A 16,721-nucleotide genomic window follows, 5' to 3' on the forward strand; every position below is an offset into this window, starting at 1 on the left:
GGCCTTGCACTTCCACTCAAGCACTCCAATCCCCATGTACCCCTGAAAAACTGTTTCTGAAGGTAGGAACTTGGGAAATGTATGAGATATGGCGCAGAGGGCTGTAGTAAGTAGATGGGGGAAAGGGGTTGGTGGAAATTAGGACTCTGGTTTGTACAAGCAGAAGCATTTATTCTAGCACAAAATTGCCTTTGGATGGAACTCAGTGCATTTTATTGTAACAGGCAGTTTTCTGGAAAAGACTGTTATTGGGATCCAAGCCAATATTTGCAAGTTTGAATCACTGGTCATCAGAGACGGGCATCCAGCACCACAGCCGTAGCCATATAAAATTAAAACAAGGTTCTGATTCCTTAAGTGATCGTTCAATTTGTTTACCATAAAACAATTTCTTTCTGTCATTACAAATACATACTTTATTTTATATCGTTTTTTATCGGTAAGATTGAGTTTTATATCGGTAAGATTGTCATGGCTCCCCCTGCCAAGAATCATGGGAATTGTAGTTTGTGAGGTACAAAGTATTATCTGTTAGAAATCTTCATAGAACTACAGTTCTCAGCGTTATGCCTGGGGCATGAATGACCAGATAGGTACGGTATATCCTTCATTAGATTTAGCTGTACCATATGAGCTTAGCCAGACTTCCTTTTTGGGAAAAGAAAAGACTTAAGAAGTAAACACCCAAAGAGTAGGTGCTCTTAAATTTTCTCCAGTTGTTCTATAGTTTGTTCTTCACTGGCATCCTTCCCTTAAGAAGACCCCAGGTGTTGTAGGTGGGAGATGAAGTGGCAGCCGGTAAATGATCCATAAATACTTAGGCTTGGGAGCAATTTGGTTCAACAGTGGAAATGGTTTAGGCAGTAATTACATATTAAACTTACTGATGCTATTAAAATGGGTCTGCTTATGACAGCAGAGACAGAGATTAACTCCATGGTACACCTCTCCTTTTCACATGAAACTATAAGCAATAATTATATGAAAGTGATTTTCAGTTGTATTAGTTTGTGCTGTTCACACACCTCCTGCTCATTTTGTTGGAATGCCTTGGCGGGAAGGGCTTTAACCCAGTGGTAGAACATCTGTCTTACAAGCAGAAGGTTCCAGGTTCAATCTGTTTTTTCCAGGTAAGTTTGGGAAAGACCCCTGTCTGAAACCTGAAGAGCTGACTTCAGTCAGTTTAGACAGTACAGTGGTACCTCTGGTTACGAACTTAATTCGTTCCAGAGGTCCATTCTTAACCTGAGGTGCCACTTCAGCTAATGGGGCCTCCTGCTGCTGCCCCGCCGCCACCGCACAATTTCTGTTCTCGTCCTGAGGTAAAGTTCTTAACCCGAGGTACTACTTCCCAGTTAGCGGAGTTTGTAACCCGAAGTGTTTGTAACCTGAGGTGTTTGTAACCCGAGGTACCACTGTACTGAGCTAGACAGTCTGATTTGATATAAGGCAGCTTCCTATGTTCAGTAACCGCTAGGGTAGATTGTTTTATTACATCCTTGGTGGTGCTCTCTCTTCTGAGGACAGAGTATCCACAGTCCTTTTTGTAAATAAATTAGCTGGTGGGGTCATCTTCTTTTTTCAGATGTTGTTGCATTCTCCATCTATGCTGCATGGTGCTTGCATGGTTGAGCAGGTGCTTCCAATTTCAGTGTAAACAATGACCTTCCAAAGTGACAACAAAATATTTAGGTGATGACACCCCCTCCCCTTATACACACCCATTACTTTCCCTAATGTAGCACACATTCCAGCTAAAACCTTGATGCTGTCATCTTGCATTCCCATTTTTAACCAATGCAAGAAAAGTTTCAGTGACGGACTCCACTTCCCCATATAAGCTTTGGGCAAAAATGAAAAGCAAGCCCTGGGTATTGTTAATAGGCTTTAGATGCTGGCCTCCTAGTTTGATCGGAATGGACTCAAAAGAGTCATAAACCAAGTAATACATAGTTCCAAGCCGGCATCAAAGGCATTCACAATCCTGTTGGGAGAAACTGAGTATTGATGAAAGGGGAAGCTTATTGTGTATGTAAGAGAATTTCTTTCGAGGCTTATGCATGAAGGCAGGCTCCGTGGGTCAGGGTAATCTGGGACTGCTTTTAATTTACATCCCTCCCCCTCCTACTCCCACCTCCCCAATGTAGTCACACACACTTGAATTTAGCTTCCTCAGCATTAAAATGTCAGATGTTTTCTTAATGACATCACTCCTTTTATTTTTAATCTTGTTTCATTTTTTCCAGATGGGGCTAGAGATTATTTGTAACGATCTCAAGCCAAATCTGAAACACAGCTTCACATCGCTTTTCTCTTCCCCTGCCAGCCCTTTCTACCAATATGAATTGAATTGGTACATTTTGCACAGTTGCCTCATTATCTCCAACCTTTCCTGAGACAGGAAGCTTGCACCCTCATAGAGCTTTGCACACACAGATCACTGGGGTGGGTGATGTCATCACAGCCAAAATCCCAGAGATGCTAGCAAGCTGTGTGCGACACCATGGCATAAGCAGGCCCCAAGTAGGGAAGCCTTGTTCTATTCCCCATGTAACAAAAATTACATTGTCTTGCAGGTAGAGGTTGGGAATCATTATATAATGATAATGTCTGTCCCCCGCCTCAAAAAATGTTATTTTAGAATTAGGGCTCCATTTGTCCTATTGGACCTAGCATGACCCTGTAGAAACATACAAGTAGCCTGCTGGTTCAGGCCAAAGGCCCATCAAGTCCAGCATCCTACTTGTCACTGTGGCTAACCAGAGACCTAATCAAAGGCAGTGTGGTGTAGTGGTTAGAGTGTTGGACTAGGATCCAATAGACCAGGGTTCAAATCCCCACTGGGTGACCTTGGGCCTGTCACTTACTCTCAGCTTAACTTTCCTCAGCGTGTTTTTGTAAAGATAAATGGGGGGGGGAGTGGTATGCCACCTTGAGCAACTTGCAGGAAAAGTGGGATATAAATGTAATAAAAAAGATACCTTCTGGGAACCCACAACAATGCTTGAAAGCAATAACTGTTTTCTCTAGTGGGCACTCGGACATCACCAGGTGTATTGTCATCCCCAAGTTGTCTGAAGGAGAAATAGTTTAAACAGGAGGTTGCTCAAGCATGCAGCACAGCGGCCATGTTGTTGCTGCCCAGGAATGGTTGTAGCCAGTGTTTTCTTCCTATTTTAAAAAACATTTAGGGGGTACTCTCATTTTCCTACTCATATTGAAATACTGCCCTTCAATGAGGTCAAACATAGATTCACAAATTGTTTAGGGGTATGCATACCCCTGCATACCCCAGGGGGGGAAAAGCACTGGCTGTAGCTAATATGCAGAACTATGTGCATGTAACCACTTAACTAACTAATCAGTTGAAAGGCATTTAAATAACATGTATTCAATTTACAGCCCTTGGTCTGTACTGTGTAGAAATAAGACACCTCGATTTTTCTCTGCCTCAGCAAATGATCCTGTGGCCATGAAAAAAGGCGGCGTTGGCTAGATTTGAGAATGGTTAAACTGGCTTAAATGTTCTGTCTTAACTAATATTTCTTTTGGTGTTTCACAGTATGCTAATATACCCAAAATATGCTGAACGAAACTCCCCACTGATGGGACTTCTTTCTAACTCCTTTGCAGACCTCCTACTCTGAGTGGTAGCCCTGTCATCTCCGACATCTCTCTCATCCGCCTTTCTCCACACCCTGCGGGGCCTGCAGATTCGCCTTTCAACCACCCTCACGCGTACATGAACCCCCATATGGAGCACTACCTCCGCTCCATGCACGGCAGCCCGACCCTCTCTATGATCTCAGCAGCTCGAGGCCTCAGCCCAGCTGACGGTAAGTAGAAACACAGGCTTGGCTGAGCTGCCAGCTGAAACCTGTTCCTGTGTATCGATGCACCTCAAGGGTAGTCTCCACGATGGGAGCTGCCAATAGGCAAGGGCAGTTCGGGATGAAGTAAACTCTCCATTTGAAGCATTTGAAAAGGACGTGTCTTATGTTATTAGGTTGCTTCCGCTTATGGAGGAGGAGAGGTGAAACACCCATGCTGTGTGCTAGGTTGGAGGAGAAGAGAAATAGGATCAGATTGAAAGGAAAGGTTCATTTTTTTAAAAGAAAAGAAAATGATGCTTGGGAACACTGCTGGCCTTAATATTCCTGGGTGCTCTTGGTCCTCATCATCTATTCATGTCAATGGTAAATAGGAAAATACACTATTACCGTATTTTTCACTCCAAAGGACACACTTTTTCCCCTCCAAAAATTAAGGGGAAATGTGTGTGCGTCCTATGGAGCGAATGCAGGCTCCTTGGCTTCAGTGATAGCAACGCGAAGCCTCCGAAGCGCAGAGGGAGCGCTCCCTTCGTGCTCCAGAGGCTTCGCGTTGCTTTCGCTGAAGCCGGGAGAGCAAGACTCTCCTAGCTTCAGCAGAGAGAGAGCTGCGCAGCACCCCTTCAGCGAAGCGGGAGGAGAAATGGAAGGGGCTCCGTTTCTCCTGCCACTTCGCTGAAGGGGCACTGAGCAGAGAGGGGGAGATTATTTTTTTCTTGTTCTCCCCCTCTAAAACAAGGTGCGTCCTATGGTCGGGTGCGTCCTATAGAGCGAAAAATACAGTAGTTAGTCATACCAAAAACCAAGTTCAGTAGGTAGCAGCCACCTGCCCAAATACCTACATGCAAATGCTCAGATGACAGCTGTATGGCCCATAGTCTGTAATAATTGTCCACTTGTATTATACATTTGATGAAGCCCAGCATCCAGGCTGTGCAGAATCAGAACTGGAATCCAGCCTGACAGACTTAACTAATCTGGTAACGCCTGGCTTTTCTGTTGCTGCTGATTTGGTTTTGCTGGTCCCAGAGGCCTCTCCCTCTAGCAAGTGTTAAGATTCCAAGTCTCTGCTCTAAGCAAACTACAGATGCATTTTATTGCTCTTGTAGTCTTTCTCCCTCTTGCTACTCCCGAGCCTCCTTCCTGCCGGCAAAAGAAAAATTCTTATTACTTGGCGTTAGAAAAGGGCCTTTGTGCTGGCTTTCGGTTTTCTTTCTTTCTCCCTCCCCCTCTCCTTCAAGCCACAATAAATAAGTTAATGGAGAGCGGACGGAGAAGCAGGTTTGAAAATTCACAAATGGGCAAAAGTGAGGATAATTGGTTCTGGCAAGCCAAATGGTTTTCTACTGCCAGGCACTAAACACACAACGCCCCCCCCCCACTCTGTGTATTAGAACCCTGCTTTAATTTTCTTATGCTGCTTCTCGTTAACTGGGCCGTGTTTGTCTTTTTCTTTCATAATAGCCTGGGATGTTAATTCTGACAGCGTTACTGCGCTTGGATCCCTCATCACCTCCCCTCCTTTCCTCCATTTCTCTCTTTCTCTCTCTCTCTTGCTCTCGCTGGTGAACTCTGTGTTCATACAGAGGGATTATTAGAAGGGGGGTGGAAATGAGAGATTGTTTATAAATTTGCGGAAATGGAGGAATGTGGAGGGCCCCAGCCTGGTGTCTTTTGTCCACAGAGAGCACACACGTCCTAAGCATACGTCAGAGTTGTAACTGCAACCTTTTGGCAGGGAGAGGGGGAGATTCTAGTGTCACGGCAGCGGTTTTACTCTCCGGAAATATTTTATTCTTGTTGTTTCTTTCTCCCTCTCCCTCCTCTTCCCCTTCGCTCTTTCTCCCGTGCAGTAGCTCATGAGCATCTGAAAGAACGAGGTCTCTTTGGCCTGCCCCCTCCTCCTCCAGGAGTCAACCCTGCGGACTACTATCACCAGATGACGCTCATGGCCAGCCATCCAAATCCTTACGGGGACCTCCTTATGCAGAGTGCGGGAACAGCCAGTGCAACGCACCTCCATGATTACCTCAGCCCTGTAGATGGTGAGTAAGGAAGCAGAAGCCTTCCCGAGGGCTCACCCAGACATCCCCTTGCCCTGCCACTTTCTCCCGATGAAATTTGGTCTTGTCCCTTGAATCGGAGCAAACGTCAATTGGGCTTTCTTCTGGTTGATGTTTGCTCCGATTTATTGCTAAAGAGTGGGCTTTCCAAAGGAAATCAGCGGGGCAAGGACAAAACCACTTGAAAGTGTGGGGCAAGCGGAAAACCGTCCAGACCCATGCTTTCTAGGCACGGGACGAGCGCAAGTCTGGGCGAGCCCTTGGTTGTGTACACCCTGAGGGTATTTTAGTCCCAAGGACTGTTCCTAGAGCAGATGGCAGCCATCATGCTCCTGATGACTATAGGGAGCACACTTAGCAGTAGTGGATTTCACGATAGTGTCCTTGCTGTAAAAGTGTGTGTGTGTGTGTTTATATTTTTGTAACAGGAAGCTTTGTACAGGGTGATGGATTATGCAGCCAGGCCTCTCTAGTTTTTGTGCTTGACTGTAGGTCCTTTTTTGTGACAGACACAGACGGTAAAACCAGGGCAGCAAAGGGCCCCACCCTCATTTTTTTTTGAGATTGTCTATCAAAAGCATACAGCATACATTGCAAACACTCCGGTGCTGTTGCTAACAAAGCACCCTTCATTAGACTCGTCAGGTACTGTGAGACTTCAGAGTATGAGTTGTAAGAACTTTGTACTGCTAATGAGGGAAGGCCCCCATCAGGCTTTACAATATACAAACCAACACAAGGGGGTGGAAATAGTTGTAGTCCAACATTTTGCCTGCTTTGCCTATTTAGGTTACATGCTTTGAAGCAGCGATGGCCCTTCAGAACAGTTAAGAGGGTGAAGAATTAATTCACCGGTTTTGTCATAAGTGTTTTCTCCAGTTATTGAAGTCAGTGGGGTTTTGTTTGCCTGCTTGCTTCTTTGAGCACAATATAGCCTAAGTTGAAGCACTTGTAATCTGGGTCCTGTTGATTTCAGCACATGCTTTACGCTTCCAATGAAAGAAATGGGACTTAAACGTATTTAACCTTGGCTGGATTGGGCACTTGGTATTCCTGCTTTTTTACAGAAGCAGTAGAGGTGGTTCTGACTGAAAAATGAGACAACAGAAAGAAAGAAATGTTTGGGGCTGGAACTGTTCATCTCTGAAACTTGAGTAGCTTGTATCCTGAGTTGCTAAGTGATTACCATATTTGGTCTTGGGTGGAAGAAAGTTTACCACAGATTAGCCAGTCAAACTGGGTAAAAATACCACAGCAGTCATTGCATTGCCATAGCTGTGTGGTGCATTTGATGGAGTCCTTTAGGAAAAAGTCTTTGTTGAACAAGATGTTTTCTGTGGATTTATCGGTACATAGGGGCAAATTGTAGCAGAGTGACTATGTTGTGGCATGTGTTTTGGTAGGCACTCTATCAGTTCCATGAAGTGAACTGGAAAGATGGTGACTATATATGCACATATACAGGTTCAGCGCACATGATGTTTAATAGAGGAGAAAAACACAACACTTTGTTTTTGATGTTCCAGATTGTTGAATAGCCAGCCTTATGTTTTCTTCCTGCATCTGTGTGCACGCCACCGCTTCATTTCACATTGCACATCTGTTGAAGCCAGATCTTGTCTACTGACGCTCATGCCCACAATAAACTAGTCAGCCTTCAACATGACTCTTCTCAGGAGGCAGCTCTGGAGTAAAATTTCCAGTTCCTCACAGCTGCATTTATGTTAATGTCACGCAGAAGGACAGAACTTTGGCAACCTCCGGAGAATGAGATCAGCTTTTAAGACTGCTCCTCTGAGGAAGCTCTTCTGTAACCTTTCATGGACTATTAGCAGCTACAATAGGCTGCCAGGATCACTGCCTTTCTATTCTCCCTTTTCTCAATTGTTCAGTTCCACGCCATACATTTAAAGCACTCGTCTGCCACATTCAACCATCCTTGAGAATCCTGGGAACTGTAGTTTGTGAAGGGCACTGGAAATAGCAGCACTTGTAACAAATTGCAGTTCCCACTCCATCCAGCTCCCATGTCAGTCATCCAGAAGGGAACAGTTGGGTCGCTGTCATACAGCACTGGCCTAAAACATTTTCATATCTGAAGCAAACAAGCAAACAAAAGTATATTTATGTCTCTTTCCCAGTGGACTAAAGTTTATTTGCAAAGGACCTAGAAGAGAGTACCTGAAAAAGAAAGAGTGATTCAAAGAAGAGGGGGGAGAGTCCTTCCATGAAAAAACACATTATTTCGTTTTGATCCTGCCTTCCCTTCAAGTTGCTCACGGTGGCACACATGGTTCTCTCATTCAGATTTGTGCTCACCATCACCCTGTGGGCTCAGTCATGCTGTGTGTGGGTGAACCGAGGTTTGCGTGATCCAAAGTCACCCCGTGAGCTTCATGCCTGAGTGGAGACTTGTACCATGGACTTCCCTGTACAGACGACTCTCAATTTATGCAGGGGTCACGTTCTGGGGAATAGCATGTACAGTGGTACCTCGGGTTACAAACACTTCAGGTTAAAGACTCCGCTAACCCGGAAGTAGTACCTCGAGTTAAGAGCTTTACCTCAGGATGAGAGCAGAAATCACACGGCGGCAGTGGGAGACCCCATTAGCAAAAGTGGTACCTCAGGTTAAGAACGGTTTCAGCTTAAGAACGGACCTCCAGAACGAATTAAGTTCGTAACTAGAGGTACTGTAAAGCCAAAAGCGTACATAGTCAAAACACACTGAGTTCAGTGGCAGGTGCGACTGCCAAAGTCTTTCTTCCCAGACAACTACCCTGATTCCGCCCCCTTTTATTTTATTTTTTGCCGAGTGCATAAAGCTGAATGCATGCAACTTAAATATCTGCAAGTTGTGAGCTGCCTGTACTAGGCTCACTAACCAATACACTAATCTGACTTTAAAAAGTACCCTTTATGGGGGGGTTGGTGGAAAGGTATATTTGGAGATCTATGGGACGCTTAAGTGGCCAGTCACCAAGTCCTGTTTCCACAGCTGCCAAAAAAACAACACACACATACCCTTGGATTGGTATCTGGAATCAGATGACACACCTCAAGGGTCAAATTGCCTCCAATCACAACAAGTTGCAGATCCTTACCCTATGTCATCATATGTGGAGGGAGAGAGAGAGAGAGAGAGAGAGAGAGAGAGAGATATCAGTCTGTAAAAAGAGTCTCCTGTGCAAGTTTTATCTCAGCTTGGCATGTGCAAAACCCCTTGGGAGATTTCACTAGTCTTGCCAAAATTCATTTGCCTTTTCTTGAAATTCCTCAGATGTTTCAACTGAGGAAGAACCAAAAATTTTGCTTCAGATTTTATTTGAAGCTAAACCTTCAGGGATGTGCAGAAGTCCCTTTAGAAACTTCACAAGTCTCAACAAAATTCGGCAGCTAAAGTTTCGCTTTCAGTAAAAAGTTCACTTTCATCTTTCCTGCTTTATCTTGTACTTGCTGGGGACAACATAAACCCTCAAAGGGGATCGTAGTCCCAAGATGCAAATAAAAAACACACATTATGGGCATCATTGTTCATGCATGTGATTTTAAAATACAACTTGGTTCTTATCAAATTCAATGGATTTTTTCTGTGCTCATTTGAAAACAAGATTTACAAACTGAAGAGATAGCCCCTGTCTGCAAGAGCTCTTCCCTCAGATCTTTTGACTAAACTTGTGCTGAATCCCAGGTTCCAAACAATCCCATTTACTTATGCTGCTTTAGGGACTCCTAGACAACCACTTTTGTGGATTGTGGAACAGAAAGCAGCTTTCTTGTCTCCCAGCAAGGATCTTAAATATCTTGAAATGCAAAGCTAAAGGGGCCCTCTGTGCCATAAGAAATAAGGCGTCTAGGACATCACCTGGTGCCAGCACAAATGCTTGGCATTTGCAGCAGTGTAAACAAGACCTGAGGAGATGCCACAGTACAGAAAAATGCTAATAAGGAAACAGTCCAGTGAGGTTGGTGGCAGCTATTTGCTGCTTAGTGATAAAGGGGCTGCCTTGTGCCCAACAAAACTTCTTTTGATGATATATATTTGCCACTTTTGCATATGAGTGGATGTCAGAAAGATACGCTTCTGGCTCTGCATCCTTTGTATATTTTTAAATAAAGGTGGGGTGTGGGGTGGAGTGGAAAATAGAATAGGTTCTATGGTTATTTTAGATTCCTTTTCCAATTCAATCACCAGGAAAGCCGGGGCAGGGCTAAATAACAGCAGGTGGCTGACGTGCTTACCTTGAAAAATTCTATGGTTCATTTCATTTCCTCACTATGGAAAGTAAAGTGTTTTAGGAGCAGGACAGTCAGAAATTGGAGATGGGAGCATAAGGGGAAGGGAATGTTGGGTGTAAGAAAAGGCATAAGTCAGTCTGAATCAGCAGAAGGTGTAATATAAGTAGGCTAGGTTGCTTAAACCTACTTAATTTTTTGTTTATATTATTAATGAAAGGGGGGGATTAAGTACCAAACACCGCCAGTTTGGAACAAGGTTGCTTTCTTTTTGTATATCTGAAATCAAAACAAAAGCACGGAGTACTGAAGCCTTACTTAGCATGGATTCAAATGGGGAAGTGATGTGTGGAAACCCCATTAGAGGAATACCTCCAAGATGTATGTTAATCTTATTGTAACTTCAGGTGTTCTGCTGCTGAACATGGTCAGGAAATAGATTTCCTGCTCCTCTGCACAATGTCATTTTGCAAACCCACATTCCCATACTACCGTTCCCTGCACTCCACATCTCTCTCTGAGGAACCTGAAATCTCTCAGGAGAGGGAAATGCAAAGGCTGCGTTCCTGCCTTGATGTTGTTGCAGAGGGACAGGAAGCATGAGGAAGCAGGCACTCTCTGCTTTTTCACCTGGGAACGAAACCTTTAAAGCCACCTTAAATGCAGAAAGACCCAAGAGGAAAGCTTTTAAACTTCCTCTATTTGCTCACCTCTCACCAAGACAAGCAGCCTGACATTGTTTGTTGCCTCTTCAGCTGTCCAGCCATCACAAGGCAAACCTGAGAATGTTCCATTAAAGCAGTTGGAAGCAACTTACTAGTCATTAAGCCTGTGTGTGCAAAATGAAGATTGTCTTGGAAAGGGTGTGAGGATCATCTGGATTTCAGAGGATGAGGAATGAGAGCACTGAGCAGAAACCTAAAAGATTTTTTTTTTAAAAAAACAACACTAGCAGATATCCCCCCAAAGCAAAATTATCCAAACTTTCTAATTTGCATACTTTTCATAACATAGAAGAATTTAGCTTTGGGTGTGGGAGAGTTTTTAAAGTGTAAATAGAATATACAAAGATTGGACTGTTTTAGGCTGTGAGACTTTATTCACGTTTTGAGCCTTTCTCAAAGGCTCTTTATATGGTACTGTGGAAGATAAAGTGATAAATATTTGTAATCCAAATTAGCATTTTGGCCAACATGGTTTGTACCATATTAGAAAGTTGATATGATACAAGAACCTCATGTGTGGTGTAGGGGGCAGGGGAACCACCTTTAAGTTCTCAGAACTATGTTCAGATTTTATGTGAAGTAAAACAAAGCAACCTTCCTATTAACTTCCCTTCTTCCTTCCTGCAAGAAAAACAGAACCAAGAAAGAAGAAGTAATTAATCTGTAGAATAATCTGAAGGCAGCCTTATGATTTCAGTACACACATGAACTCATCATAACAGAGAGACCCATGTGGAGATGCTGCATTGAAAACAGAAACCCTCATCCCTGCAGAAATATCAGAAGGATTTAAATTAGAGCAGGCAGTAATAAAATGCATATTACTATATTTGTACCAGAAGAGTCCCAGGCCAACCTGCAGAATCTGACAGCTTCCAGCAGAGTTTTACACCGGGGGGAGGGGAATTACTTGTGTGCGTAGCAAAGGGGTGTGTTAGATGGCTGCACCAGGCTGCTGTTGGACATCAAGACTTCTTCCTTCATCAAATTAATGGGGACCAATGGCAGAGCTGACACTGCGGGCATAAATCACAGGAAAGAGCAACGAGGAATGAGTACAAGGCTTTTCTTTCTATTTAGTAATTTATCAAGGGAAGTGGCACATTAATAAACAGATCTCCCTTGAGGTGTGGGAGTAACAGAGACAAATATGACTGTCAAACCCAGTCTGCTTCCTCCTCTTAGCAAGATAGGCGAGTGGACACAGAAAAAACTCTTTCTTTCTCTCTCTCTCTCTCTCTCTCTCTCTCTCTCTCTGTGTGTGTGTGTGTGTGTGTAGTTATAATCAAAATCAGGCCTCTTTGGTGCAAGACGTTTCACAGTGCCTCATTAGCTCATAACCACTGTTACCCAAGGGCACATTCACACCAAAGCTTTGAAGGAGGGGGGCAGATATACGGTACATTGGAAGCTCTCCAACCTCTGCAGCTTCCTGAGATGCTTGCACTGTACTGCTGTGGCCCACAGAACCATGCCACAGATGGAAGTGATTGCTGGATTTGCTACAATGGTATTTGGCAGCCTACACTGATCAAATTTGTTAGCATGGGAAATCGGGGGGAAATGAATGCCTAGTCTTTAAAAGGAGATATCTGTTTTAGTACTGTTGGTTCAAGGGGAAAAATGGGTATAGATATTTGGAAGTTCCTTCCAAAGTTTCCCATTTGCCCTAGCATAGAAAAAGGCCACACGTTTGGTAAGTTAAAAATGGTTTACTTACCAACTTTTCAGAGGCCAGGCTCATGTGCTTTTCTGTACATTAGTAAGAATGCACAGGCAGTGGTGAAAGTTCCTAAATTATTGGTATAGGAGCACAATAATGGCTTGTGAGAGCCATGCGGCTAAACTGAACCAACCAGCTTAGCTTCCTCACATGCTGAGTTTATCTGGTAGACTGGAGAATTGATTACTCATTTCCTGCCAAGGTAAGGGGAAGTGACCTTGCTAAGCCTGGCAGGACAGCTTACTCTATGGTATTAACTTATCCATGCATTAATTAGACTTAAGCATGTAGATTATATGAGGCTGGCTATTCTACAAGCCTTTCCATGGCAGATTAGGTGAAGAAGAACTCAGCCATACTCCATGTATCTTCCATGCTGCCATTTACCAATAAGTCCCATTTAAATAGCACCCCCATTGATACAAGTAATAATCAAATCAAATGTTCTGATGCCCTGTAGGGCATTTCTAATAAATCATGATTTGTTACGGCCTTAAATAAGCCAGAGTGTATAATTGTAAATCCAGTTTTTTGAATTTTTATAGTTCTTATGTATATATACATAAGTGTATTAGGTTCAAATGTTTGAAACACATAGAATGCAGGGTGTCTGAGCAGTGGGTAACCTGTGAGCCTCCTTTGTGGACTGATTTCTGTGTAAGAGGGCCCCTTTTTTAATTGTAGAGGTGATGAAAGAGTCTGATCGACAGCTCTGCCAAATGAATGTCTCTATTTATTCTGTAAAAGTGGTATAATCTTTCTTCTTTAATAACAAGTATTATATCCTTCCCCCCCTCCCTTTCCCCACAACATGAAATTTCCCCTACTTGAAGGGAATCCCTTCCTAAGGATCAAAATGCAGTCCAGCAAAATGGATGACCAGTCTAGCTAGACTTCAACATTTTCTTTAATAAGCAAAGCAAACACCCCAACTATTAATTAAATACCAAATGCTTACTGCATGGAGTGAACGGAGAAAGAAGAGCCCAAAACGAAGGGTTTTACAGTACCTGCCTCCTATGACTTTGCTTATTTTCAAAACAGGAAAATTCTTTGAAGAGCATTAAACAGCCCCTTTGAGAACGGTGGATTTGCACATATCTGCCAGAAAGCAAAGAGTCTTGCCTGCTGCACAAATAGCCCCTGACTGCTACCAGCCTTGATGCTTTTTTAAATCTTGGGTTTGCCCCTAACAATCAGGCATCTGACCCTGCTTGGTTCCTCTCCCATGACACTTAGATTGCCAGTTTAGCTTCACTAAGGAGGAAGAAGCAGTTGCTAGAGAGGAAGGCATGCCCTCTCCCTCATGCACACACAGACACAACCTAGTCCAGATTCAGTGTGTATGTTGACTAGAGTCCATTGAGTTAAGTGGGTCTGTTCTGAGTATGACTTAACATTGGATATCACCCTTACAGTGTACTTCTGTGCCTATGTACTCGGACGTAACCCCCAACATGTTCCTTGTGTGTTTCCAATTACAGCCAAAATGGTTTTAATTTCCTTTAATTATGCTAAAATAACAACATAAAACAAACATTTCCAGCTGGATCCACAGCATTTCCCTTTATTTCCCTTTCATATAGTGTCAAGATTCTCCAGTCCACGAGTGACTCCAAGACTAAGTCGAAAGCGAGCGCTTTCTATATCTCCATTGTCCGATGCCAGCATTGATCTTCAGACAATGATCCGGACCTCGCCAAATTCATTGGTGGCTTATATAAATAACTCCAGAAGTAGTTCTGCAGCAAGTGGCTCTTATGGGCATTTATCAGCGGGGGCAATAAGGTAAGGGAAGGAGAGCAGCTCGTGCTGAAATCCTCAGTTGGGGGGGGGGGGGCGGGATTCATTACCAGGAGTGGTAATGAAACAAGTTTTCAGCCATTAAAAGATGCTAGAGATGTGGGTCCCTTGTTATACATAACGACCTTGAGTAACCTATGACTCCCAAGATGCCTCAGCAGTATATGAACAGTTAGCTGTAGTTCACTCTGAGTTCTGGATCTGCCAATGGGTAATTTGTACTCTGCCAGTGCAGCACAGGCAACAATGAAAGGCTAGGCCTAGTGAGGCTGTCGGGTCTCGTAAGAAAATAAAAGAAACTGCAAAAGAGGGGCACTTGCTCTCTATGGACCTCATGGGAAAATCAGCAAGAGGGGAATGTAATAATCTAGAGTTGAGATGCCCCTTTGGAAGTTTCCCCCCAACCTTTTAAAACCACAACCCCCTCTCCCAGCTTTGTTGTGTTTTCAGAAGGCATGCTCATGAAACAGCATCCCTTGAACACATCTCTAACTGGAGAAAGAAACTAAGCAATATTGACCTTGTCCTGGTTGCTTCATCATCAGGCTGCTTTGCCCTTAACCAGCCATTTGGAGCATCCCAAATGTTCTCACTGCATGCTGCTATATTTTCTCCTTTTGATGTTCTCTCTCTCCAGCCCAGCATTCACTTTCCCTCACCCAATCAACCCAGTGACCTACCAGCAAATTTTGAATCAGCAGAGAAGCTTGAGCTCAGCATTTGGACATACGCCTCCCTTCATCCAGCCATCGCCGACGTTTCCTTCGCGGCAGCATGTGGCCGTCATCTCTGTCAATTCCACTCCGGCTCAGATCAGCAGCAACTGTGTCTCTGATTCCAACCAGGTAGGACCCACGTCTGCTTCTGGCAGGATTTTAACTGGGCTGGTTGAAGACACCTTTGCAAAGAACCACAATGCCCATTGCAGCTAATCTATTTCAGTTCCCCTGTCAGTTTCACTCTAAGGATTCATTGCAAGGTTGGGTGTTCACTCTAAACACACAGAAGGCCACAGCTGTGAAACAGCAGTCTTCACATCTCTGCTCATTTGATTGCACTGATCCCTCTTAAGCCAATGTCTCCAAGATCATGACACGCACACATCATGCAGCAAGAGCTATATGATCTGTAGCAATTCATTGTGTGCTTAGCTGAAACTTGGTCTTCCACATAATTCAGATTATCAAGGAAAATTAATATAATCTGCGTATTTGGCCTATGAGATAGCATTCAGATAAAACAGGGCCCTCTCCCCCCTTTCTTTTTTCTTACTTGTGAGAACTATTTGAAACTAGGCATATTTGCACCCATTGCACAAATGACTCAAACACTATGAGCTCAAATTGCCATCTTGAGTTCCGTGAACTGGGTGGGGAAATCCACAGAGCTTAGTCTAATCAGCAATTTGTGCATGAAACAGCTGGTTCAAATGATGAGGTTTCCATGTGCACATTTATCAAATGAATAATGTGGAAATAAACCTTGAAAATGATTGTGTGAATCTGCAGGGTGTTCTTTTAAAAAAAAAAAAAAACTGGGAAGCAAATTCACTCCTCAGTAACTATCAGTAGCAGTCCACCGACAGAACAGTGATTCCTTTTTGGGAAGCGCCACGGTATACAGATGAACAAACAAGGATGGAAACACATAAGTAAACAAATAATGGCAAAAAGCACTGCATTTTAATACTTTAAATATTTATTAAATGTGTTCCAACTAAGATCTCAAGTTTTAAATCACGAAGAGTGAATTTGTTTCTCAGGTTTAAAGAAAAAGAAAAGTTTTCCATGCCCATGTCACTTTCTGAATAAGGAACCACTGGCTCCTTCAAATGTTTATCCCCATTGTGATACACGTATGAACATACATGTACCTTTTGCTAACATGGCTCGAAGTGGATTGCATTCTTCAGCATGGCCCAGTTTGCAAAACTGACATCCTTTTCAAAGGCAAAATTTGAACATTCTCTCTGAATAATTCTTACCCTGATCTAAACTGTGTCTCCTGCTGTTCAGTTGCTGCATTGTAAATAGGAAAAAAAATGCTGTTTTTCCTTTAAAACACTGATATAACCTCCCCACCTCCCCACTGCCCCTTTTTGTTTCCTCAGAGCAAGCAGAGCAGTGAGTCAGCTGTTAGCAGCACGGTCAACCCAGTCATTAATAAGCGCAGCAAAGTCAAGACTGAAATGGAGACTCTACCACCAGCTTCCCCACCCACTCAGGTAACTCCTTGGTGCAAACTTGTCTTGAACACTTGAGCTGATCAAATTTTTACCAACAAGAACAGGACTAATTATGAAGACTCTTCAGAGAGTAACAGGGCAGCAGTTTCTAATGCT

The 16,721-nt window shown here is 43.5% G+C and overlaps 1 protein-coding gene across 1 annotated transcript in view; it reads left to right on the plus strand.

Annotated features, from left to right (window-relative positions):
- The window catches only part of GLI2 (GLI family zinc finger 2), a 192,767-nt gene that overhangs the window by 153,936 nt on the left and 22,110 nt on the right, over positions 1-16,721 (plus strand). Inside the window, exons 4-8 of the mRNA XM_083733935.1 lie at positions 3,634-3,836; positions 5,684-5,875; positions 14,164-14,365; positions 15,018-15,225; positions 16,491-16,604. Of these exons, the coding sequence (XP_083590061.1) occupies positions 3,634-3,836; positions 5,684-5,875; positions 14,164-14,365; positions 15,018-15,225; positions 16,491-16,604 (919 nt within the window). The remainder of the gene's footprint in view (positions 1-3,633; positions 3,837-5,683; positions 5,876-14,163; positions 14,366-15,017; positions 15,226-16,490; positions 16,605-16,721) is intronic.

This window comes from Podarcis gaigeae (assembly GCF_964106915.1).
Source record: "Podarcis gaigeae genome assembly, chromosome: 1".
NCBI classification, from domain to species: domain Eukaryota; kingdom Metazoa; phylum Chordata; class Lepidosauria; order Squamata; family Lacertidae; genus Podarcis; species Podarcis gaigeae.